General features: G+C 38.6%; 1 protein-coding gene across 5 annotated transcripts in view; it reads left to right on the top strand.

Annotated features, from left to right (window-relative positions):
* lrp1bb (low density lipoprotein receptor-related protein 1Bb) overlaps positions 1-27,202 on the top strand; it is a 265,996-nt gene that overhangs the window by 226,621 nt on the left and 12,173 nt on the right. For 4 of the 5 annotated variants that reach the window (XM_053233993.1, XM_053233992.1, XM_026912643.3 and 1 more), the window contains 22 exons: positions 941-1,129; positions 1,212-1,360; positions 1,469-1,562; positions 2,042-2,158; positions 2,735-2,854; positions 4,233-4,352; positions 7,533-7,649; positions 8,358-8,464; positions 11,599-11,731; positions 12,266-12,372; positions 12,731-12,863; positions 13,165-13,287; positions 15,176-15,298; positions 15,512-15,652; positions 15,932-16,066; positions 17,012-17,131; positions 18,313-18,554; positions 18,839-19,062; positions 21,193-21,299; positions 22,033-22,149; positions 22,368-22,541; positions 24,869-24,994. In XM_053233993.1, coding sequence (XP_053089968.1) covers positions 941-1,129; positions 1,212-1,360; positions 1,469-1,562; positions 2,042-2,158; positions 2,735-2,854; positions 4,233-4,352; positions 7,533-7,649; positions 8,358-8,464; positions 11,599-11,731; positions 12,266-12,372; positions 12,731-12,863; positions 13,165-13,287; positions 15,176-15,298; positions 15,512-15,652; positions 15,932-16,066; positions 17,012-17,131; positions 18,313-18,554; positions 18,839-19,062; positions 21,193-21,299; positions 22,033-22,149; positions 22,368-22,541; positions 24,869-24,994 — 3,018 coding nt within the window. Of the gene's footprint in view, positions 1-940; positions 1,130-1,211; positions 1,361-1,468; positions 1,563-2,041; positions 2,159-2,734; positions 2,855-4,232; positions 4,353-7,532; positions 7,650-8,357; positions 8,465-11,598; positions 11,732-12,265; positions 12,373-12,730; positions 12,864-13,164; positions 13,288-15,175; positions 15,299-15,511; positions 15,653-15,931; positions 16,067-17,011; positions 17,132-18,312; positions 18,555-18,838; positions 19,063-21,192; positions 21,300-22,032; positions 22,150-22,367; positions 22,542-24,868; positions 24,995-27,202 lie in introns of those variants that run through there. The other variant, XR_008301779.1, reaches the window with a different exon arrangement.

Raw genomic sequence — 27,202 nt, 5'->3', positions numbered from 1 at the left:
TATGGGAGACTTTGACCACAGTGCCTTTGAATTCTCAAATCTGATTGGTCAGAAGGTGTTGATTAATTTTCTATAACAGCAGCACTGGCAGCAGTGTGGGCTCTAATTCAAATCCAAGGTTTATATTAATGCACATATTCTAATACCTTATCGTTTCTATAGTAACAGCTCATTTGCATTGACTTGTATTGTAGGCACTCTACAGAGTCTAAGGCTATAAAGTCTTTAATAAAGAAAAATGTATAATCATTAATATGAAGACGTTTTCTGTTAGGAGAGGTTTGTTTAATATTTATAGAAGAAGTCGAGTATTAGTGGTTTGTAACAATCAGTAAGTATTCCACCACTGGAAAGCCTGCAGGACGGGATCTTGCGCTTTCCACTTCCTTAGCAACATGACACACTACATTTTTTTGTCTTATTAAGTTCAACAGAAAGAAAAAAGAGAGACTGGTGAGGGGTTAGCTGTTTATAGCTATTGTTCTATAAGTGAAAACAGGAACTAACTTGTCTTTCAGACATTACATGTAACTATAAATGGTTAAAAAGCAAGATGTGTCATTCATTAATAAATTCAAAATTATAATCAATTGACAATTAAGTAGCTGTGGTATAAGAGGAAAAACACGTTGGGACATGTTGTTATTGGAAAATAATATATAACCAAATAACCAAGGTATGGAATTTATTATTTTCCTGCAAGAGCATGCCCTGTCATGTTTTATTCCATACATATTAAATAGAGATAGGAAAATACCTACGTTTGTGAAATATGAGATCAGCTGTAGAAGCGCACCTGCTGAATAACCAAAAAAGGGTGTAATGTTTACAAGTGCAAAGGATCTGTAACTGAGAGAGAAAAGAGTGCTGACTGTTTTATTTGCAATACTGGTGTGAATTGGTCAGCAAAATAGTTTTTGACTGCTATTTTCCACCTTAGTTCCTCACAACCACATCCAGGGTGTGATGGGGCTGACCTTGTTTGAAGACTTCATCTATTGGACAGATGGCAAATCGAAGTCTCTCCGCCGTGCTCACAAAACCTCTGGTTCCCATGCTGTTGAGCTGCTCAATTCCTGGCAGGCCATTAAATCTGTAACAGTTTATCACCCTCTGCGCCAGCCCGAGGGTGAGAATCCCCTTTACTGCCATTTTACTGGCTTTCTAAAGGTAAAGAGTTCTGCCTTTAAACCTGTTATTTCTTCCTCTAGTGCCCAAACATCAGTGTCAGGTAGCTAATGGAGGCTGCAGTCACCTGTGCCTTTTGTCCCCTGGTGGAGGACACAAGTGTGCATGCCCCACTAACTTCTACCTAGCTTCCGATGGCAAGACCTGCCTGTCCAACTGTACAGCCAGCCAGGTCAGGAAGCCCTCATTTTCTAATTCAGTCTCATGTGATGAAGTGTGAGCAGAAATTTATTCATAATCTGCCTGTTCGGTTTGCATGTGTTCGGCTTTTGTCCTGTAGTTTCGCTGTGGCACAGATGAGTGTATACCATTCTGGTGGAAGTGTGACACAGTGGATGACTGCGGTGATGGTTCAGATGAGCCTGCAGACTGCCGTGAGTATTTGAGCAAGAGCATTACCCAGCCTGACCATATGGACTGAACAGATCATTAGTGCTAATTATCAGTAATTGTTATTCTAGCCTCTAAATACTTCTACCCCCACTGGGGAATCATGTTGCCTGAGAGTTACTGCATTGACACAAATGAAAATTAAAATAAAATGCTATGTTATTTTACAATAATTAACATGCTTGAAGGAAATCATTTTTTTCACATTTAATCTTTCTAATTGTAAGACTTGGCTTGATTGAAAACTGCAGTTATTAATGTCTGAATGTCACATTTCACCATATAAATGGTCAGGCTGTCAGTCAGTAATTAAGGGAACTGCTGCTAGTCTGAAAAGGGCAGGTAGGAATAATTCTCACAAAGCTAGATTCCGATTAATTTCATTCATTTACGCCTTAATAAAACACACACATACAAATTTCTGGGTCGCAGCCCAAGTTCACTGTGAATCGTCATTTTTCAGCCGAATTCAAATGCCAGCCTGGGCGTTTCCAGTGTGGCACTGGTCTGTGTGCGCTTCCTCCTTTCATCTGTGATGGAGAGAATGACTGTGGAGACAACTCAGATGAGGCCAACTGCGGTGAGATTAAAACTGTTCCTTAAATTCGGTTCTCTCTTTGCTAAACCCAGTGTTGTTTTTTCTATACTATGCAACTCATATCTTCTCTTCTTATAATGCAGAACACATATACAATATGCACCACACACCAGCAATAATGTCTAAATGGAATTTTTTCATCAGTAACAAGTCATCTTTATTGCTGTTTTTCTTCAAAGGTTCAATAGCACATAACTCTATCATCAAGTGATCGATAACCACTTTATGAGCATCAGGAAAGATTACAGGGCATTTTGATGTCCAACACCAGTAATGTGGATGTATTACAGGGAGCACAGATTTTCAGCCACAATGATTAATGATGTGCATTGTTCTTCATATTAAATATAGCCAAGCAGCTTTGTACATTATCTATGCAGTATCAGTACCTTGGCTTTTTTTTTTTTTTTAAGGATTGTGATTTATGTAATTGAATCCTTTTTTTCCTCAAGCCTCTTTTTCTAGCAGCTTTCCTCTGACTATTGGTGATGACACCCTGTAGCAGGTTTCATAGTGAAGCCTGTTTCACCTGCTCTGAAATGCCATCTCTTTCTGCAGATACATATATCTGTCTGTCGGGTCAGTTCAAGTGCACCAGGAAGCAAAAGTGCATTCCGTTAAACCTGCGCTGTAATGGACAGGACGACTGTGGAGACAGCGAGGACGAGACAGACTGTCGTAAGAAATATTATGATGCTTTATTTAACAGCGCTCTTGAATTCCTCAGTTTCTGATTGGTGAAAAGGTGTTGGCTAATTTTCTATAACAGCTCGGCTCTGGCTGTAGTTCTGGCTGTAATGCAAATGATAGGTTTATAGGTAATGCTAATACATTATCATTTCTGTAGTAACAGCTCATTCACAGGGACTTGTATGGCAGACGATCTACATAAACTAAGCGAATTGTTGTTGCTGTTGTTCTTTTGGCTGCTTGTGTTAGGGGTCGCCACAGTGGATCACTGGTGCGCATATTTCATTTGGCAGTTTTTACACCGATGCCCTTCCTGACACAACCCTCCCATATTTTATCTGGGCTTGGGACCGGCACTGGGAGTGCAATGTTGTGTGCATGGACCCAAACTAAGCCTAAGTATAACCAAATAAAAAAGTCTAAGCAAAGAAAAACGTATAGTTGTATAGAAATGACTGTTTATAGCTGCTATAACATATGTGATCACAGGAACTAACTTGTCTCACAGACATTCCATAACATTAAATGTAACTATGAACTGTTAAAGTCCACAACATTAATTTATTGATAAATGAAATTATTTTAAATTTTTGGCAAATTGCTATGGTCTATAATGAATAAAACACATCATAATGTGCTGTTATTGGAAAAGAATCAACTTCAGGATGGCAACAGCATCACGTTACCCCGCCGCTGATTAGTTTCCTTTAACAGCTCTTCAGTTGTGAGGTATTGTGATAGAATGACACAGATTGTCCCAAATCTACCTCTCCTGAGGAATATTAATGATCCCAACTGACAGATCTGGAAATAGCTTCTAAGCCACTGAATGAGTCTCAGTTGGGCTGGAACTAGCAGACACTGATTAGGCATTCAGAGGATTGAGTAGTGGAAACCAAAGGCCTTTCCTGCCAGAGGTAGAATTAGATGTCATGGGAGAATAGAGTGGCTGGTTGTTAGGAGGGGCGGTTTTTATCCCTGGATGTACCTCTTAGTCCCTGTGCATTAAACCTGTGACAAACATTCCACAGCTGTCAATGCAACTGACAGTGATAATTATAACAGACCATGTGATGAATGTGAAGATGCAAAACTGCTGACAAGATTTCCCATGCCTTCTTTGTTTATTCCAGTCTAATTACCTTGATGTTTATGTTTAAAGGTGGTATTTTGGTTTGAGGATTTGACCCAGTGTCATTCTCCTTCTTAAAAACGATATTTCAGTAGTACCTGTCTCTTTTAATCCATAAATAATAGTCATAATTATATACAATTTATTTTCTGTTATTATGTTTTAGAAGACTAGTTGAAGTCATTTGTATTTACATGCCCTTGTTATCCCTGTCTATGTTTGAACCCGTGTCAGCTGAGAGCACATGTTCTCCAGAGCAGTTCCAGTGTAAGGCCACCATGCACTGCATCTCCAAGCTGTGGGTGTGTGACGAGGACCCAGACTGTGCTGACGGCTCTGACGAAGCCAACTGTGGTGAGTGAAGCTGCCTTATTATTCACAAATCAGAGCCTCATATGAACTCGTAGGACTCGCAGGAGATCTGATTGGGGCTAATGTGAATTCTGTATGCTTGTACAGTCCCCTGTCTCACTGATGGAGGGTCAACCTTAATCAAGAAACACTCAAAGCTCTTATTATCTGTGAGTTGTAACAATTCATCAGGGCCTGTTTTGTTGCCTAAATGTCTGATTTAGTTTGACAGTATCACATCAGCAATTGCCTCACATATTGTAGTCTTCCCTTGCCACGTGGCCCAGTCACTGAAAGAGCTGATTCTCTAATGATGGAGTTTCAAGTTTCAAGAAGTTGACAATGTAAAGATAATTGCAGTGGAGAATAAAGTGAACAATGTCTGTTTGCATTTTACTCCGTGAAATCTACGTAAACCACATTTTATAATAATTCCCTCATTTCAGGGGATGTGTATAGGAATATTTTCACAGCTCTGTATCTGTTAGATCAGTAATCATTTGCAATTAGTTCAAGAAACATGCACAAGAGGGCTAGTAAAAGAGATTTTTTACTAGAAATGGCTCAAGTTGATTCTGTTTTCTCTCAACCTGAGGACAAAAGCTATGCCAGTGTGAGCAAAGCTGTTGGAAATCAGAATATATCAGAAACATACTGCAGTTAAACATCGGTGTATCAAAATCAACTGTTTACTACATTGATAAGAAGCAGGGATATGTTGGCAAGCTTAGATAGACCTCACACTATGACAGAGCAGAGCAGAGGCAATTGAAAGAGTGCTTTCAATCACAAAGAAAAAAACTGTTGAGTAGATCAATATCACTCTCCAGGATGTAACCATAAATGCGTCAAAGTCTACCAATAATAATAATAATAATAATAATAATAAACAGCTTGATCAGTGTGTTTACTAAAGATGCAAACCACAGGTAAACTTCAATCCATTGCTTCCTGTACAATTATGGTACTACATCTTATACTTGAGAAAAGGAATCTTACAGGTCAAAAGCATACCTGCAGGCGAAGAGTGCAATAATGGCATGTATGGAAATGGACCACTTCACTAAATCTTACTTATAATGGGACTGTTACAGTAGACAGCAGGAGGTTGATTTCAGATAAATGTGAGATCTTGAGTGGCATTAAAGGAATATGTACTTCTATTTTGCAGTTTAGCTACAAATAAAAAGTTAAAAATGAAATGCAGTTGTGTCCTGCAAAGAGACAATCCAAAAAATAAACCTTCAACAGAAAAATACAAAGTCAGGTTTCAGCATGACCTTCTCAGTCTCAACCTGACTTAAAGAAGGACATATAGAACAATAGAGGTAGAACAGGGAAGTCAGGAAGATTTGTATTCATATTTTTATTTACATGTATCGGATTTAGCAGACACTCTTAACCAGAGCACCTTACAGAAGTGCTTTCTAGCCTCCATCAGATCTCCACACTAAGCGGAGAGGAGTTAGTACAAGGAGTTAGTACAGCAACAAAGTGCTCTGTGATGAGGTGGGTCTTCAGTGTTTTTTGTTTTTGAGAATACATCCTTTCTCTGTGAAACTATTGAAAGGAATTGTTCTCATTTGAGAAAAAAAGAACATTTTCCTTTATTTGTGGCTTTGCATGCATTGAGGATAATCCTTGTGTTTGTCATTCAGGTCCATCCTCTTATTGTTTATATAAAAATCACCTCATATTGTGTTCTGTTGTCTAATTCAAATACAGACTGGTTAATTAGAAAGCACTGTGATTGTCCCTGGTCTCTAAGAAACAAAGCTCTTTTTTCTGCTGTTGTTTGAGAAAACAGAATCAAAAACTAGGCCATTTTTGAAAGAAAATATTTTCTCCACCGGTTTGAGTAAGAAATTTCATGTGATCTCCAGTGCTGAGCATATGGGTTTTATGGATTTTCACTAACGTACTGATACAGTGTGTGTAATAACATACGCCTTGCCAATGACTACATTGAGCTGGTTCTCTCTCTCTCTCTCTCTCTCTCTCTCTCTCTCTCTCTCTCTCCCCCTCTCTCTCTCTCTCTCTCCCCTTACTAATTGTTTTCCTCTTTCTTTATTCGCATCTTTCTGTCTCTCTCTCTCTCTCTCTCTCTCTCTCTCTCTCTGACTCTGTTATCTGTCGTCTAACATTACATCTATAATAACCTGCATGTAACTGTAGGGTTTTTTTTTTTTTTAATCTCAGCTAGTGTTGGGTTGCATTTTAGTAAGCAAGTTTTCACAGTGGTTTTTATAAATCAAATATTATTAGTGATTGAAATGGCAGGAAGCAATATGTACACTGTCAGCCTATAATATAGCTCCCTTTTGCTGGATTTGACACCACAGCTAGCAAATGACTCTAGTTATTAGTGAAGACATTATGGCATTATAGCAGCACACGCAGTATCAGCAGTTCATGCATTTTGCTTTATTGAAGTCCATCAATTTTAATAAGAGGTATTCATGTAGACTGTGAAAAATAGAGCTTTTCATCATTGCATTCATTGTATTATAATAAAAAAAAACACGACTGTTACACTTAATTAGTTGGACTGTTATTTTCTTAAATCATCTCTTTTTGTGGGTGTTTCTTTTCAGTCTAGCTGTATAAGGCAGTGAAGCCTAATTAGTCAACATTTTCATCAAATAACACATTTAAGGTTATTCACTAAAGATGAAAAAGGGGAAAGAAAGAAAAAAAGGAGCTTCTTGTTTGCTTCTGCACACATAACCAGACCACTGAGCCTGCAGTGCTGGTGAGCTTGTTTTGTTTTTTGCCTCAAATACTGACCTTGGCTCTGGTTCATAGTGTGCAGCCCAAACAGGGGAAGATAATCAGAACAGAAGTTTCTCTTTCCATATTTGTTGGAAGAAGTTGAGCTCAGATGAGAGAGTGTGTAACAGCAAGTTGCAGGTATTGGGCTCTGTGGGGGGTGGTGGGGTTGGGGGGGGGGGGGGGGGGGGGGGGTCTGGGGGAACAGTGAGTAGTAACACACTCAGGTATTTCACCATGTATGCTGTGTTGATCTACCAAGTTTGGGGATGTTTTGAACTCTGTGTCAAACATGCGTTTGGGACACCCTGAGGAAATGATGATTACACGTCGATGTGCTGTAGGGGCACATTAATATTCATGCACTTTTGAAGCCATTTTCATCTGTGTGTTTGTTTGTGGCTGATGAAAAAGATGAAAAGACCTGTGGACCTCATGAATTTCGCTGTGAGAATAACAACTGCATCCCGGACCATTGGAGATGTGACAGCCAGAACGACTGCGGAGACAACTCAGACGAGGAGAACTGCAGTGAGTCGTCCTCTTTCTTTGTTCACAGTACAACCATTAGGGGGCTTCGGTCTGCTTCTGACTGTTAGCTGGTGCAGAAGATTTTTTTTGAAGTTCCATTGCTTTCTGTATCTCAGTCTCTGTTTGTTTGCACCAGTTTGTTGTTAATTGCTGCCAAAGACAGTCCTTTGAAGTTCTTATCTTTAACAGTTTGAGGTTGCAGAGATACTTTCAGTCTGCAATCATTAAAAAGAAAACACTGAAATAAGGAAAACCACAGGTTTAAATCATTTGTTAACTTTGTTTCTTTATTTCTATATCTTGTCTTTCGAATCAGCATTACTGTATACACTCTTCCTCATAAATATAACCTTAAATAAGCTGCAAAGTAAAAGCAGTCCTTAGTGGCACGGCAGTATTTGGCAGCTATTTGCGAAATTAGATCCTGAATGTTCTCTTTGACACTTGTAGACACTCTTATTGCTAATTAGCTTGTAATAGCTCCCCTGAACATACCTGGAAAAAACTTTCAAGAAAGGTGGAAACAGATGGTACAGTGGCACTTCATGTCCAAATGATGGCTGCACTCTCATTTTCTCACCCATTTTTTCTCTCTCTCCCCCCTCTCCATGCCCTTTGCTAGAGCGCACTTGACAGTTCAGCTACAATATCTTCTCAGCCCTTAGTTGCATTATTTGAGCTTTCCTATATGCTCCCCACTCAATGCAGAACCAGTGACCTGTAATCATAAGGATTTTGCCTGTGCCAATGGGGACTGCATCTCTGCTCGTTTCCGCTGTGATGGAGACTATGACTGTGCCGATAATTCGGATGAGGTAAGTGACTGCCGGACTTAATCCAAATCTCTCAGCCAGAACTAATGAGTTTATATAGCACATTTTAGAGATGGTGTGTTCTACTCATTCAACGGTTAACAAGTCACAGGGTCTCCAGCAACATATATGTATATATATATATATATATATATATATATATATATATATATATATATATATATGTGTATGTGTATTTAAATATATATATATATATATATATATATATATATATATATATACATACAGACACACACACACACACACATATATATATATATATATATATATATATATATATATATATATATATATATATATATATATATACTTGATATTAGGTGAACTTCACTGCTGCCTATTTTTATATAATTGCTCTTTAAGGCAGAGCTCAAGACCATCTATATGCTTATAAGTCTGGGATTCAGAATCAGAGTGATCACTCAGAGCTCGAGGGGAGTGCTCAGAACTGATATGTATTCTGCAGTGGAAGTGGAAGTACCGGTGATACTGATGGAATATATATATTTTTTTCATCATAAAAAATACACATTAACTTACAAAAGATTTATAGTTTCCTCCCCAAATATAATGTATTTATTGTGTAGTGTTATAACAAAATATAAAATGATAACAGTTCTGATCTTGGTATAGAATAAATGGATAGAACAAAGGAAAAAAATCTGATTTTAACTGGAATTTTGTAATGAGGCTGATCTTCAATCCATAACTAGATTCAGACTGTGCAGTAACCAGAACGATCTGAGAGAAGCATAACCAGAGCTAATAACCTAAACAGATTTGACAGGTCAGACACACCATCTGGTGTGATCCAATGTTGCAGAAACCAGGATGTTTTTTTAACATTTTTTTTTAAATCTCTAGAGACCAACTACCTCACTTTGTGCTGTATGCTACAGATATTTCTATAATTATTCCATAATTACTGGAACCCTTCAAGAGAGTGGGCATTTTTTTTTTTTTTTTGGTTTAAAATATGCAGGTGGTTATTAGGTGAAACTGACAAAAAAAACCCTGCTCATTTCATTACATACAGAGAAATACGTACCAGAAAAGCACCTGAAACCTACTGTAAAATATGGTGGAAGAGCATTGATGCTTTGAGCCTGTTTTGTGGATGGTAGTTCAAGGCCTCCTGTGAAAATTAATAGCATCATGAATTTTGCTAAGTACCATAATATTTCAGCCCTAAACCTGGTTGTCTCTTCCAGAAGGTTAGGAATCAGTACAGCTTATTTGGAGTTTGCAGTGTACTATACAGTGTTCCTGTATGTTTAAACTGAAAAAATGACTAATTGCATATGTTAAAAAATTACTAATTGCATATGCATATGTCAGTCAGACCAAATGTGAATAAAATCTCCCACTGGAAAAAGCCAGTTCACTGAAGGGGAAAGGACACAGGGCATGGAAGTTGTATTTGTTTTACACCAGTCAGAAGCATTCTAATAATCTGTGCAACTCATCTGTATTATGTAATCAGACTGCATCTAGCCAAAAAAAGTATGGCTGAATAAAGGTGCAATGTGTTTATTTGTTTATATAAAAAATTAGTACATTTGCACTTTTGCAATTTCCTTTTTAATATATTGAGTATTTTGTGTTCCTGTTAGTTATGTTTGATTTGTTTGATATTTTATTTATACTTATAAATACATTCAAGTAAGTCAGTTGATCATGAGGGAACATATGAGAATACAACTACTCAAAAGACCAGAGACTAGGTTTTAAGTCCAACTGTCTTTGTTTTCAAGCAGTCTTGGGCCTTAGAAGTTCTCCTTTGCAGGCGGTCTGGTGGTGCTTGAGCCTCGCTTAAGTCCTCTGTAAAGTAGATGGCGAGAGTGACAGAGAAAAGGCTAGTGTTGTTCACTCTACTCTCACTCTCCCTTGTTTGGGAATGTGAGACCTTTTTATTCCTCATCAGTGTGGCTGTCAGTGTAGTCCAAAACAGGGAGGCTGAAGTGGGGCACTACTGGTGCTTCTGCACCCTGGACAGCACCCTGATTTAATCATCCAAGGCCGGTGGGTAGACCCTCCACCACAATCAACAGTAATTATGTCTTTCACTACAGTTTAGACAGTAGACAGTTTAATATCATGTGGACATTGACCAGACTGCAGACCTGTTTAATGTTAATTTTTTTTTTAATAATTGTAGAAAGTAAGCTTATAGACTCAGCTGTTTGCTTATAAATGCAAACATTTCTATAGTTATATATTTTTGTCACTTATGCTGTTAGCATGGAGCTGTCCCATCCGCCGACATGCACTAGAGTTCTTGTGGTAAAATTCTATTTTTTTTGTCTCAGCCTGCTAGGATTTTCTTGTTAGCAAGGTTGGCACCTCTGAGTATTGTGCCATTCTTTGTTTTGTATTTTTTTTTTTCTCACTACTTTCAACACCATACAGCTTCCAGTCCTGGACAAAAGGGAAAGCAGTGCAGCACACCAATTATCGCTGGGATGTTGGGCTTTCTACTTTGGAGGTCTCAGTTTGTCAGACTCCCCAGTGTGTGTGAGGTGCTGCTGTGTTGCACCATCCTCACTCGCTTCCCCTTCATACTCTACAGTGCAGACTCCAGCTGTAAAACTACTCGATGCCACCTGCAAACAACTTGAGAGGAATTGTTTACTATGCTGCATCAGCAAAAAGATGATAGTAGATTGTAGATTCCAGATGAAGCAGGAGCTTGGAACGGCAGTTATTATGTACCTAGAGAATGTGGAGGTTGTGCAGTGCTACAAATAGCTGTGGGTCGGTGTTGACAAAAATAATGGAGTGGGCAAAACACATTCTCTCCCTTTGAGCTTGTAAAACGGTAGTTATTCTTCTTTCATTCAGACTCTGAGTATGTAAACAATTTATAAGCACTGTTGCTACCAAGACAATATTGAAAACATGCCCTAGTTTAGGGTTAATAGTAAGCTGAGTGAGACTCATTAGCTTGAAAAAAGGTTTCAGGTTCAACATAATATTTCTGACCTTTTTCCTTCTTTTGGTCTTACACCTTCTGTGGCTGCACTTGTCATGGCCACAAGGCCTTTGCCACTTTAAAGTCTGACCAGACTTCAGCATTAGCATTTAGCACCTTCTCCTGTGTGTTTATGTTTTTCCAGAAGGACTGTGAAGCCCGTTGTGCACAAGACCAGTTCCAGTGCCACAATAACCTCTGCATTTCAGCTAAGTGGCTGTGTGATGGCCAGGAAGACTGCAAGACTGGAGAAGATGAGAGAAACTGCCCTGGAACAGGTAAGTCACAAAAGTCTTTACCGCTTGTCTAAACATCTCTATGTTCATTCATGTGTGTAGCGTTAACTTATTCAGGCAGTAAAAGATAGCCTTGACATCAATAGGTGACATTTCATTACAACTAAGTGATCTACTGCACATGGTATATGTAAGGGGTTGTATATGTCGGATTCTTAGTAAGCAAGTAAGCCTCAAACACACACAGGCTCACAGTTTTGATGCTGACCCACTGAAAAAAAAAAAATTATATATATATATATATATATATATATATATATGTGTGTGTGTGTATGTATATATATATATAGCCTTCAGAGAGAGCAGCATGGCAATTTCAAAACATTAATTAGGGCAGGCAGTAGTTTACCATCTTAGACAGTTCTTTTCTTCTCCAAGATATGCTGTTTTTATTTATTTATCTAGATAACCAATGGAACTGCCCCAGTGGATTCGTGTGTCTTCCGTATGTAATTTGTTCTGTAGCTGTCAAGGTAAAGTCAACAATGTGTGATCTTGTGTGTCTCTGCTTCGCAGTGCTCCCTTCCTGTTCAATCAACGAGTATGTGTGTGCCAGTGGAGGATGTGTGTCGGCTAGCCTGAGGTGTGATGGACATGATAACTGTCCTGATAGCTCTGATGAAGTATGTCCTCCTGCAAAGCCTTCACAACCCAGACACAAACACATTAGGAGCCTACACCTGGCTCAATGTGCTAACCTGTAATAAAATGTAGCATTGTGTCATTAACTAGGAACCTGAGCAGTGCTTTATATTGCGTCCAAGTACAATAGAAAGTATATACATGGTGTAAAGTATTATTTATTCAACAGAAATGGCCAACATAACTGACATTATGTGCTTACTTAAACTGTGCGGCTCTCACTGTTTCCATGGAAACGTTGCTCCATTTTTTCCCTTCCTCCTCCACAATAAGGTGAACTCCACCCATGGAGAGTGCCTGTCTGATTATCTTAGTGTCTCTTTTCTGGTCTCTCACCAGATGGACTGTGTAAAAGAGTGCAGAGAGGATGAGTTCCTCTGCAGAAACCATGCTCACTGCATCCCGAAAAGATGGCGCTGTGATGACGTGTTCGACTGTGTGGATCACAGTGATGAGGAAAACTGTGACCACGGTACACAGAAGCTATAATTTCTTGTTTTATATTTTCCATTGCATTTATTTCGTACTTATTACAGCTTAGGCCCCCGGTGTAATGTTAGGATAATAACTCAGTTTGAGAAGCAGGTACATTTAAAATATATACAGCCCTTACATGGAAGTCTTTTTGGTTCAGATGAGGATTTGATTGAAGTAACTGCTCCCAAAACGCCTTCACATTGTGACGAATATGCTTTATGTGTAATCTGACACCTAATGAAAGCGATATTCATACCTTCAATAATATACATATTGGCAAACTGCTGTGATTTCAGGAGCATTTTTCTGCCGTCCTGATGAGTTTCTCTGCAACAATACCCTCTGTAAGCTGCATTCCTGGGTGTGTGATGGTGAGGATGACTGCGGAGATAACTCTGATGAAGATGTTGAGTTGTGTGGTAAGAAGTCAAATTCAGACTCTGAAGCTACTGTGCTTATTGTCCATTCATATTCTATAAACCTTCTATAAGCTTTTATTTGATGAAGGCTGTTATTAATCAGTCAAATACTGGCCTGCTTAATAAGGTTATTTGTTCAGACAGTGGAATTTCAGTGATGAAACTTCAGCAGCTGAAACTGCATGTGCAGTTTTACTGAATTGTCAGGAATAAGTTGGGAGGTAGATGGGATAACTAGACTTATATTGTTTTCGTGTTTTACTGCTTAGGGCATGGGTTGACAACTTGTGCACTGTAGTGTACAAATTCTGACTGAATGCTGACCCAGTAAAGTATTTTAGTGGACCAAACCAAGTACTTGAAAAAAAGACACAGACATTCAGAGATTTAATGAATGGCTTTAAAAAATAAGTTCACAAGAAGTATGCGTGTATTTTTCTTGCTTAAAATTCAAAACATGTCTTGTCTGTTGAGTCCAGAGGCCTGTTGTTTCAGTGGATACCCAGGTAAGTTTGTGTTTAGCAGGTTGCGGTACTCCAGAGGTAACTTACACTACACAGCTAACCCGCTCCAGAGCAGATTGTATTCTGGGTAAGAGAATTCAAACCCAATTTGGACCAATCAGCTGTGAGCAAAGTGATACGCTTGAAAGTTAACCCTTTAATGTTTGTAGTGATGGCTTCACCATTTGTAGAGAATCCTCTGGAGGAGTTTGAAGGGAAAGAATTTTTAGGGACAGACACAATCTCCTGGATTTTCCTGATGACCATCTGTATGAAAGATCTTGATATTCGGCAGATGGTATAGTTTATCTATGCTGTCTTCTTGAGCTGCACATTAAAAAGCGGACACGCCAAAGCCACGCTCTTACTGTACCGCAACTGTGTGTATTGCTTTGCGGTTCTTTGTAAGTGGTACATATTTTTATGCTGTGGCATTTTTCCTGTCCTAATATATTTTCACAAATTGATATATATTTTATAAATATTTAATTTAAAAAGACATTTATATTAAATGAAATTACATGAAATATTTTGGGGTTATACATTTTCAATCCATTTATTCTCATTGTGAGCCTATAAAAGTAAACTTACACATTTACACAATCAGCAATTTTCCAGAGCTTTGGCAGCCACAGCGGTGTTGCTTTTTTGCAGTTAGTGTAGGTTTAAATTCCACATATTTCTGCATAATAATTTCTTGCTCTTCAGCCGGAAGTATGCTCACCTGCTTTTTTCCATGTTGAAAACTATTGGCTGTTTGCTGCAAAGCTCTGGCTTTTATGTGCATGCGCACGCTGAGTAAACACTGATTCAGGGTTAAAACGTGGGTTGACTGACAAAGTTGATAATCAGCGTCATGAAACCTGTTCACCTTAATTAACCCGGGTTGGATCTGTTTGGTTTTGTCAACTCAAAACTTACTCTGGAACTCTGAGTTTGTTCAACTCGCTTCGTGCAACAGGCCTCAGTCCATGAGTCAGATAATGAACTAAAGAACTAATCACTCATGGTTAAGCATAAAATTGTAAATGATGTCACTGTGCAGTCATTTTAGTTGCTTATCCGGGCCTTTTATGTAACCTTCACAAATTATTTGAATACCCCTGGTTTAGGGTTTAGCTAACTAGCTAGCTGCTCTTCCTGAAATCAGCTGAGTTTGAATATTGTAAAATGGCAGGCTATTAGGGGCACCTACAAAATCATACATCCCTGGAGTGGAAGGTTTTGTTTATTTCATATTCATTGGTAAAGAACTACAAGTAGGAATGTCCAATGTAGTTTTCTGTGTACTATTTAAGCAAATAGTTTATTTCTGGAAGACTGTACAAGGTTTGTATATGGATTTGCTATGAAAAAAACAGACTATTTTTCACATCTTTCTCCAGCTAAGCTGCCTTGCCCTCCTACAAGACCACATCGCTGCAGAAATGATAGAGTGTGTTTGCGGCTTGATCAAATCTGTAACAATGTGGATGACTGTGGCGACAATTCAGACGAAGAGCAGTGTGGTAAGTAAAATCTAGCAAAACACAACTATTGGATTTTTTTGAATGCATAAGACAGTTCCTGTGTGTCGGGAGACGTTCAGTTAGCATGGATTCATGGTACACGAATCACAGGCAGTAATTCTTTGTTCTGATTTCTTAGTCTTGTTTGAGAGAGAAAAAAAGTTGGCAGGAATTTAACTCTACAACTGAACATTTGAATCTGCTCCAAACCAGACGCTGTGTCTGCCAGGCCAAAGCCATGTGGAAAGAATGAGTTTACCTGCAGTAACAAGCACTGTATACCTGCTCAGCTGCAGTGTGACTTATTTGATGATTGTGGTGATGGAGGATCCGATGAGCATGACTGCAAGGCCTGTAAGTATCTTTATATCCTTGCCACCAGAGTAACATGTGCATTAACATGCATTTAATTTGAGTGGAAGATCTAAAAATGTCAGAAGAAAAAAAAAGGTCAGAAGAAAAAAAAATTATATATGCTGCATGTGAATGTGACACAGGCTCTGAAAAGCATTCAAGTTTTAAATATTTTCCACAATAAATATTTGATTTGGAATTATATATGTTCTCTTCTGTTTACTAGAAAAGGGGATATATTTACAATGTGTGAGATTTCAAGGCTCTCTTTCATTCCAGTTTTGAATGGAGACATATGTGGGAAAAGGATGAATCCATGTGGAGAAGATGCAGTGTGCAATCAAACAAGTACCAATGTAATTTGCCAATGTAAACCTGGATTTCAAAGGAATCTCAAGACTAAACGGTGTGAAGGTGCAGTGAACCTTTTGCTGCTAATCTGCTATAAAATAACTGGTATTATAAGGTTCAGTCTTAACTCAGATAGAATCCTATAATACAAAGGACTCAGGTTTTCAACTTAATGTAAACGCAGCTCGGAACTGTATCCTGATGATTCTTACAGTACATTCAAAATGTGTAGCTATTGTGCTGCTGGATTTAGGCTATGGTGTAGCAATAACATATTGGCACATCTTTATATTGTACTTTACATACAGGAGATTTCACATTGGAAAGTGGTTGTGGATAATAAACAGTGGGTTTGAAAGAGTGATTTAAAGGGCCAGAAACTAGTTTCTCCCTCTCCATTGCAAACAGCAGTAATGACTTGAGTTTGTGAACATTCTCAGGATTACAATTAATTGTCATGCCCACCATCGACAATTCCTCTCCAGACCACGAGAGGGCACCCTCACTCATTGTTTGAATTTCTTCTTTTGCTGTCTCCTCCGGTTCCTTCCTTGATTGTGCCCACCTGTTTTGTGTTTCCCCAATTAGTTCCCTATTTAAGTTCTGTGTTTTCCCCTCCTTAGTTGTTGAGTGTTGTGCGTGCATAGTTGGTATGGTTGCTGGCATGTTATAATTGCACTGTGAGTGGCTTTTTTTTTCCCTTTTTCTTTTCTTTGCCCAGCCCAGCCCCTTGTTTTAGTTTTTCTAGTCTTTGGTTCCTTTTTGTCATTGTCTATTATTTTTTTAGTTGTTTAAAATAAAAGATTCTGCACTTGCATCCACTACCTCTACAAAATCATGACATTACTGACTGTATATTGAGACAGAATCAACCCCCATCAACTATAGAACCTCTGCTGTGAAAATGGTATCACCTTCCTCAAAGTAGAGAAAATTCACTGTGGTGAGGTTGAAGGAGATCAACGAAGAGTAACGGGTGTAATAGAATATCTGATTCTTCTTTTTCAGAAATCAATGAATGTCTATATTTTGGCACTTGCTCACACTATTGTACAAATACTAAAGGATCATACAAATGTACATGTGACAAAAATTATAAGGATATCAGTGGCAACTGTGTAGCTAAAGGTAAGGACCTACACTTTCCAATGATTTAATTTCTGCTGCATCATTTTAATTTTTTTCTTCATGTTTCATCTACCAAAATGCTCTTATCAGAAACAAAAAATAGCATGTGACAGATTATCCTTAAGTGCATTGGCTTAATTTACAGGACAGTAACATATTTTAAATTCAGCCATTAAATTCATTTGGCTCTCCTTTAAATTAGAAATTTTAAATGTATATATTCAATAATTTTAACTAACCTTTCTTTATCATAGTATTTGGTACTGGTATGTTTTTTTCCTCAACTATTATTTGACAGACAAGAGCTATATTGAATAATTTACTACAGTAATGAATCTCCTCACAGGTTCATGTTGATTAGGCACATTGTTATTTGTTACAGATAAAATAATAGCCCATCTTAGTGGTGTGTTCACGTTAAAGAAGAGGTGACATAAATAGTTTACATTCCCAAAACCAGATCATAAGAATGGGGCTCGACTATGGGAATGTGTTTGTGCTAAGAGGGACTTAACAGGCATTAGCACAAGCCATATTTTGCACCAAATTGTGTTCAAAAACATAATGGCACTGGCTAATTTTGCACTTAATGTTGCACCATGCCATTCACGTCAATGTGGGCATGTTCATTTCTGACAACAAAAACAGCAACTGAGAGAACTGGGGAAAAATTGATGCTCAACAAGCTCCTGTATATGCTAGAATTATATCAACAAATTATATGCACTTGCATTAAAATACATCCAGTATTCTTTAAAATTGCATTTTAATCATAATAATAATGGGGTGCTGAAACCCTTGTACTTAAGTTAGTTATAGAAACAACCTTCTGCATCTACCATTCATCATTCATTGTAGCTTTCAAAATTCAAAACCATTTCCATTATATTTTCACAGTTGTAATACTTTGCTTAATGTAAAAAGAAATGTATAAGATATAATTGTTGTCTGTACTGCATAGCCAAGTTACTTCATTTATTGTAGTTTACTTTAAGTAATATTTTATAGAATGTTTTATACAATTCTCTTTCAAATAATATGCTGTTTTAGCATGTTCACCTATGCATTGATGTATTAAATTTAATTGATGTGCATCTGTAATTTTCAAACTGTTGTCTTAAACCCTAAATGGAATTTAGCCACTTCTCATTTTTTTTGCATATTAATAACTCAACGGGCAGGACCAGAAGATCGAGTGCTCTACATAGCTAATGACACTGAAATCCGAAGTTTTGTGTATCCATTTAACCAGAGCCACGGACACAAAGTGCTCGCTCGCATCGAGGAAAATGCCCGCATCATTGGGATGGATGCTCTGTTGCACCAACAAAAGTTTATCTGGGCTACCCAGTTTAATCCGGGTGGACTTTTTTACAAAGAAATCATAGACAGGAGTCAAACTAAAACAAATGATGGAATAATAGTAAGTATTGCTAACTATGGAAAGCATGTTATCAAGGGTCCTCAGGAATATTCTTTGTATTGAAAGTTCTTTCTTATTTTCTTTGTGTTTCCTGTTTAAAACATGTTGCGAGACTGTTGCTTTATTCCTACATGTAGTTATATATTTGTGTAAGATCAGACTTTGAGACTTTCTGATACACTCTCTTAAATGATGACTTTAGTTGCTGAATACATGATCTTTTTTTATTATTATTGTTTAGGAAATTGCTTGAAAGCTTTCATTTATCTTCCTGCCTGTTGCAGTGCCCAGACTTTCGGCGGCCCAGAGATGTGGCAGCTGATTGGGTAACTGGAAATATCTACTGGACAGATCACTCGAGAATGCACTGGTTCAGCTATTACACAGCCCACTGGACGAAGCTGAGATACTCCATTAATGTGGGCCAGCTCAAGGGACCCAACTGCACTCGTCTGATAACTGATATTGCTGGAGAGCCTTATGCTATTGCCATCAATCCAGTCAAAGGGTAAAGGGTTTTTAGTTATTATATATACATACATATATATACACTGCTCAAAAAAATTAAAGGAACACTTTGAAAACATATCAGATCTCAATGGGTAAAAATAGTATGCTGGATATCTATACTGATATGGACTGGGTAGTGTGTTAGGAACGAAAGGATGCCACATTGTTTGATGGAAATGAAAATTGTCAACCTACAGAGGGCTGAATTCAAAGACACCCCGAAAATCAAAGAGAAAAAATGATGCAGCAGGCTAGTCCATTTTGCTGAAATTTCATTGTAGCAACTCAAAATGGTACTCAGTAGTTTGTATGGCCCCCAGGTGCTTGTATGAGACGACAGATGGTGTCCTGGGGTATTTCCTCCCAGATCTGGACCAGGGCATCACTGAGCTTGTGGACAGTCTGAGGTGCAACCTGGCTGCGTCGGATGGACTGAAACATAATGTCCCAGAGGTGTTCTATTGGATTTAGGTCAGGCAAGCGTGGGGGGCCATTCAATGGTATCAATTCCTTCATCCTCCAGGAACTGCCTGCATACTCTCGCCACATGAGGCCGGGCATTGTCGTGCACCAGGAGGAACCCAGGACCCACTGCACCACCGTAGGGTCTGACAGTGGGTCCAAGGATTTCATCCTGATACCTAATGGCAGTCAGGGTGCCATTATCTAGCCTGCAGAGGTCTGTGCGTCCCTCCATGGATATGCCTCCCCAGACCATCACTGAACCACCACCAAACTGGTCATGCTGAACGATGTTACAGGCAGCATAACGTCCTCCACAGCTTCTCCAGACCCTTTCACATCTGTCACATGTGCTCAGAGTGAACCTGCTATCATCTGTGAAAAGCACAGGGCACCAGTGGTGGACCTGCCAATTGCGGTGTTCAATGGCAAATGCCAATTGAGCTCCACGGTGCCGGGAAGTGAGCACAGGGCCCACTAGAGGACATCGGGCCCACAGGGCCCACTAGAGGACGTCGGGCCCTCAGGCCACCCTCATGAAGTCTGTTTCTGATTGTTTGGCCAGAGACATTCACACCAGTGGCCTGCTGGAGGTCATTTTATAGGGCTCAACCCGTTCCTCCTTGCACAAAGGAGCAGATACCGGTCCTGCTGATGGGTTAAGGACCTTCTACGGCCCTGTCCAGCTCCTCCATGCTCTTGAGACTGTGCTGGGAGACACAGCAAACCTTCTGGCAATGGCACGTATTGATGTGCCATCCTGGAGGAGTTGGACTGCCTGTGCAACCTCTGTAGGGTCCAGGTATCACCTCATGCTAGCCAAATGCAAAACTAGTGAAAAACAGAAAAGATGAGTAGGGAAAAAAATGTCAGCGGCCTCCACCTGTAAAACCTTTCCTGTTTTGGGGGTCGTCTCATTGTTGCTCATTTAGTGCACCTGTTGTTAATTTCATTAACACCAAAGCAGCTGAAACTGATTAACAACTCCCTCTGCTACTTAACTGACCAGACCAATATCCCAGGAGTTTAATTGACTTGATGCTATACTTTGATTAAAAAGTGTTCCTTTAATTTTTTTGAGCAGTGTATATATATATATATATATATATATATATATATTGGTTTGGCTTAAAAAAAACACAATAACTTTAGAAATCTGAAACTTTATTGGTTATATTAATAATGAAAGGGAAAAGTGAAAACTGAGGCAAATTAGATATACTATATATGATTTTGGATTCAATTCAGCTGTGTACTAATGAGAAGAAAATGGATCCTTAATGACTTGGTGGGGATATTTAGTTTGCCCCATAATTTTTCCACTGTTGTTCAGTGAAGTGTCAGCATGGTTTTGTAGGTGTGGAGGGGCTTTGTTTACAGGAATATGATACTAATTTTTGTTTCCAAATGTGGAACCTGAATAGCCTACCCTTTCTCAAAAGCCCAATCAAAAATCAGTGGCCTCTTACCATGTTGTGCTTTAATCATGACATTAAGCAGAGATGTTCTTATTAAAGTTCAACAATGCTATGGTTTAAAAATATACTATCTACTCATTATAAAACATTGTGCCAGGCCAGCGCTATGATGAGAACTTCCCCAATTTTTGGTCATCTTATTATACAATATCTCACTGCCATCACAGAAATATCCATGTCTGTTACAGGATGATGTATTGGTCAGTTATTGGTGACCACTCACATATTGAGGAGTCGGCAATGGATGGCTCTATGCGTAGAGTGCTGCTGGATAAGAAACTCAGGAGGCCTACAGGTATTATTCTTTACTTTTGGACACTGCAATAAATGTACTGTATTTCTTTATTATCCTTGTTATGCTGACTATCTTCCACTCACTTTACGCATTGTATATACAACAGAGACTGAATTATGGAGACTGGAAATGGGTTTTTGTAGATCACTGGATAGGTTAGAGTAAATTTTGTGTTTAGTTTTAGTACTTCTTATTACTTTAATTAAAAGTTCATCTATTCTCCAAACCTACTGTATGCCAGGCTTCCAGTCCTTACACTTTCTGCAACTCCGTAAATTATTGCTTAATAATATTAATGTCTTTTATATCTATAGCAAATCAGGATATATTAATTTATATACTGTATATTTATAATGTGCATCAATATCATAAATGGTCTACTACTTGCATAATACTGACATGGTTTATGCCTTAGAGAGAGCTAAAGTCAAACTCTCAATATATTTGTATTAAATCATGTCTTATGCTTCAAGTAGAAATAGCTACTTTTGAGCTTTTTATTCATTTAAAAGCTAAAAATGGTGCAACAGTGGAGAAAAGTATTCACAAGCATGCATGGCTTTCATTAAACCTGTAGGAAATTTCCTTCTGGAGACAATAACATATGTAACACTTGAATTTGGTTTCCTTTGGCCTCCTGTAAGTGTTTTTAGTGTACTTGACTCCATGATATATTGTGAGACCTGTTGATTGATTTATAAGGAAACTAAATGTGTTCCTAATCCTCCCATAGGATTAGCACTTGATTACTTCAGCCAACATTTGTATTGGGCTGATGCAGAGCTCTCAGTCATTGGGAGTGTGTGCTTGGATGGCTCAGATCCACGGGTGGTCATCAATGGAAAACAGGGTAAGTTAAACAATTGAAAGCTATTGTTTGTCTCATAATCTTACTTAGCATCACATTCCATGATGGGAATTGGCATATGGGAGGCAACAACACAGCACGCACATTTTAGATCACTTTAACATTAGTGACATTTAACTCTGCATGGTTCTGGAAGAACACATTAAATTAAATAACTGAAATGGGTATTAAGTAACTATGCTATGTAATCTATTATACAGGGATATCACAGCCATACAGAATTGACATTTTTGAGGACCTTATTTATGGAACTGATCTGAAACATGAAGTATTCCGAGTGCACAAGTATGGCAAGCAGCATGTTGAGCTTCTGGATCCAGCCATAGAAAAAGCTACACATGTCATGATTGCACATCGTTTCAAGCAGCAAGATGGTAAGATATTTTTTTTCCACATTCAAATTGATTTCCCCTCTGAGCTATATCTTTTACAGAGGCTGGCGGCTGGTAGGAATGTGATTTTGATTTTTCAGGAGTTATGTTTATAGGTTGTGAAAGGTGCTGGTTTAAAATGAGCCTTGAGTTTATTAAGAGGCTAGAATGTACTTTAAAATCTGTCTTGCAGCTATTTGAAGTTTCAACAGAATGATGTTTTTTTCAGAGAGGCAGTAGGTGAAACAGTTTATTATACAGAATATTCCATCATTTTGATATGTTCAGAAGCAAAAAAATAAATAATTTTTTTTAAAAATCATATGGTGGAATCATAACTTTAGGTTACATATGCTATAGACTGTAGTCATCTCTTTTCATTTCTGTTCTAAGGCTTCAATAATGTTTTATTACTTCAGTTTAGTCTTTCATCACATACAAGAGATTTGTATTTGATTTGGAAATGTACCAGTATGGAGCAGATCATTCCTTTCACTTTTTAACATGTGATTATTTGATTCAGCTGTAGGAAAAGCCTGTTGTGCCCTTTCATTACTTCTTGATCAGAAAGCACGCTTCATTGTCAAGGATGCTTGCTGTTTGTTCTCTGAGTATGTTTAATTGGCTCTGATAGATCTGTGCTAGTCAGGGTGTTGCATTGTGGGCCAGCTGTGCCTTTCCCCACTGACTCATTAACTCTAGAGCTTTACTCTGAGCAGGGAACTTGCACTGCTAGCAAAACCTATAAGTTTGATGTCTTCAGCAAAACATGGATTAAACCCTTTTGCTTCTCTCTGCTGTTTTTCAACTTTTCACAGGATACCTAGCCAACCATAAACCACAGAGTGTTCTTGGACATGCCTCTGTTGGGTTTTGTAGACATCTTTGAAAGCACCATGTTTCACATGCATTGCTGGTGTGCACCCAAGCCACAGCTGATGAATTGTTGTATTGTTCCATGGCCATGCCTTTAGACAGGGAAAAATGAAGCTTCAGCCCTTTCCAAAACTATTGGAACAGCAAGGCCAATACCTTTGTTTTTGCTATGCACTAAAAACATTTTGAGATCAAAAGATGAATGAGACGATAGAACAGAATTTCATCTTTCATTTCTTGATATTTACATTTAGATGTGTTAAAAACCTTAGAACATGGCACCTTTTGATTGAGCCCACCTATCTGTCAAGTGATTAAAAATATTGGAACATGAGTTTTATAGACTGAAGAGAATAACCTCTACCAAAGTGTGGAGAAAGAAAGGATCTAAAACATACAAGCTCATCGGTAAAACACGATGGAGGCAGCAGCATGGGGGGAGTGAATGACCAGCGCGCTCTCCCACCCTCAATACCACGACTGAGGTGAGACCCTTGAGCAAGGCACCGACCCCCCAACTGCTCCCCAGGCGCCGCAGCAAGAAAAAAAAAAAGAAAAAAGGCTGCCCAATTCTCCGGGTGTGTGTTCGCGGTGTGTGTGTGTGTGTTCACTACTGTATGTGTGCACTTGGATGGGTTAAATGCAGAGCACAAATTCCGAGTATGGGTGACCATACTTGGCCACAAGTCACTTCACTTCACTTTAAGATTATCTGTTCCAATAATTTTGCTCACCTAAATTTGGGTGGTCTCCCACCAATATGCAATGTTCTAAGTTGTTTAACACGTCTAGATGTAAATATCAAGAATCAAAAGCTGAAATTCTGATCTGTTGTCCCTTATTCATCTTTTGATCTCAAACCCAAATGTTTTCAACGTCTAGCAAAAACAAAAGAATCGGCCTTGCTGTTCCAATACTTGTGGAGGGGACTGTAATGAAACATGTTTTTCATAGAAGAATTTCTCTTCATACTGGCATTTGTTTTGATATATTTAAATGAATTATGGAGGAAGAAATAAAATGTCACACGAAAAATTAGTTTCAATATTACTAGACAGTTGCATAGCTGTTTGGCTGCCATAACACATGAAATGTCCACATGGTATTTTTACTTCTGATCACCCACGCTTGGTCGTTGAGTTTAAGTACATCATAGATGTTTCACAGAACACTTAGAAATATGTAGGAAATCTAGCCTCAGATGAATATTTAACAGTTTTTTCTACAGTGTTTTGCATTTATGCCATCTTTTTCAGCCACACAGGCAACTTTTCTACAATGTGAATTCTGCACACTGTGGACAAGACTCACATATAGATTTTTTTTCGAACTCTTTTAAAGACAAGGTTTTATATCTATTCTGGGAATATACTGCATATCTGCATAGATTGCATGTTTTCACTGCTTATCTGTAGTGCGATGATTGAAGGCATCTTTTTGTATTGCATTCTCAGTGACTAACCCATGTCTAAAGATAACCTGTGACTTCATGTGCCTGCTCAATCCAACTGGAGCCAGTTGTGCGTGTCCTGAAGGGAAGACCCTGGTTAATGGCTCCTGTATCGATCCCAACGTATCAGGTCAGCTATTTGTCCTATAATCATGTTGCAAGTGATATATGATAATTTACTCAAATTTTCTTGTGACATTTGTGTGTGTGTGTATGTATGTATATATATATATATATATATATATATATATATATATATATATATATATATATACACACACACACACACACACACACACACACACACATACATAGATAGATAGATAGATATAGATATAACAAATAGGAGGGGCACACAATTTTTTATTTGTTTGTTTGTTTGTTTTGAAAGCTTGCCAGAAAGGTTCACAGGGCATCTGGTTGAGACTAGAGATGTGCATCAGCACTGGCATCTCAGAGGTCACAACAAGAAAACAGGAGGGTTTTATTTTCATGTGTGCGCCATTGAGCAGTCAGATATGAAGCTTGTGGGACAAACAAAAACCACATTCATTAACTGTGTATGGCATTAACTCAATCAGCCTCAGTAACTGTCTGGGCAGGGTAGTAGTGGTTTAAATTAGGCTACTAGTTTTTCATATTTTGGGAACTCAATTCGTTAAAAAATAAAGCAAAAAAAAAAAATCCAAAACAATTTTCGACTACCCAATTTTGATGAGCCATCCTGTGTAAACTCTAGAGACTGCTGAAGGTGAAAATCCCAGGAGATCAACATTTTCTGAAATACTCTAACCAGCCCACCTGGCACCAACTATCATGCCACAGTCAAAGTGTCTGAGATCACACATTTTTCCCATTCGAACATTAACTGAAGCTCTTGACCCATATCTGCATGATTTTATGTATTGTGCTGCTGCCACAAGATTTGCTGATTGGATAACTGCATGAAGGTGCAGGTTTACAGGTGTTACCATTAAGTATATATACACTAAATTGCCAAATGTATGTGGACAACTGACCCCATATATGGGCTTTACCCAAACTGCCACAAAGTGGGAATATAACTGTATAGGATGCTTTTGTACACTGTAGCATTACAGTTTCTTTTCACTAGAACTAAGTGGCCCAAACCTGTTCCTGCATCACAATGCCCCTGTCCACAAAGTGAGGTCCGTGAAGACATGGTTTGCCAAAGTTAGAGTGGAAAACTCAAGTGGCCTGCACAGAGCCCTGATCTCAACCCCACTGAACACCTTTGGGATGAACTGGTACGCTGACTGCACCCCAGGCCTCCTCACCTTACAGCAGTGCCTGACCTCACTAATGCTCTTGTGGCTGAATGAGCAAATCCCCACAGTCATGCTTCACAATCTAGTGGAAAGCCTTCCCAGAAGTGTTGAGGTTTTTATAACAGCAAATGGGGAACTAAATCTGGAATGGCATGTGTTATGGTCAGGTGTCCACATACATTTGGTCATATACAGTCGGGTCCATACGTATTTGGACAGTGACACAATTTTGGTAATTTTACCTCTGTACACAACCACAATGGAATGAAGCAAACCACAGTGGAATGAAGCAAACCACAGTGGAATGAAGCAAACAAGATTTGATTGAAATGTACACTTTCGGCTTTAATTCAAGGGGTTTAACAAAAATATTGCCTAAACCGTTTCGGAATTAGAGCCATTTTTTACATAGTCCCTCCATTTTCACAGGGTCAGAATTGGACAGACTAACATAATTATAAGGATTATTTTTAATACTTGGATGCAAATCCTTTGCAGTCAATGACTGCCTGAAGTCTGGAGCCCATGGACATCAACAAATGCTGAGTTTCCTCCCTTGAGATGCTTTGCCAGGCCTTCACTGCAACAAACCTTTATTTGCTACTTTTTTTTTGCATCTTTCTGCCTTCAGTTTTGTCTTCAGTAAGTGAAAAGCATGTTCAATTAGGTTGAGGTCAGGTGACTGACTTGGCCTTTTAGAACTATTACATTTCTTTGCCTTAAGAAGCTCTTGGATTGCTTTCGTGATATGTTTTGGGTCATTATCCATTAGTACTGTGAATCGCGGTCCTATCGGTTTTGCAGCATCAACAGTCACATCATCAATAAACAGCAGTGACCCAGCCATACATGCCCATGCCATAACACTGCCTCCACCATGTTTAACAGATGTAGTTTGCTTTGGATCATGAGTCCTACCTTTCCTTCTCCATACTGTTCCCTTTCCATCATTCTGGTACAAGTTAATCTTGGTTTCATCTGTCCAACAAATCTTGTTCCAGAACAGGACAGGCTTTTTATATGTTTTCTAGCAAAGTCTAATCTGTCGT

The sequence above is a fragment of the Pangasianodon hypophthalmus genome, chromosome 5 (assembly GCF_027358585.1).
Source record: "Pangasianodon hypophthalmus isolate fPanHyp1 chromosome 5, fPanHyp1.pri, whole genome shotgun sequence".
In the NCBI taxonomy this organism is placed as follows: domain Eukaryota; kingdom Metazoa; phylum Chordata; class Actinopteri; order Siluriformes; family Pangasiidae; genus Pangasianodon; species Pangasianodon hypophthalmus.
Note: the sequence above shows the minus strand (reverse complement) of the source record. Positions and strands in the feature narration are given on the sequence as shown.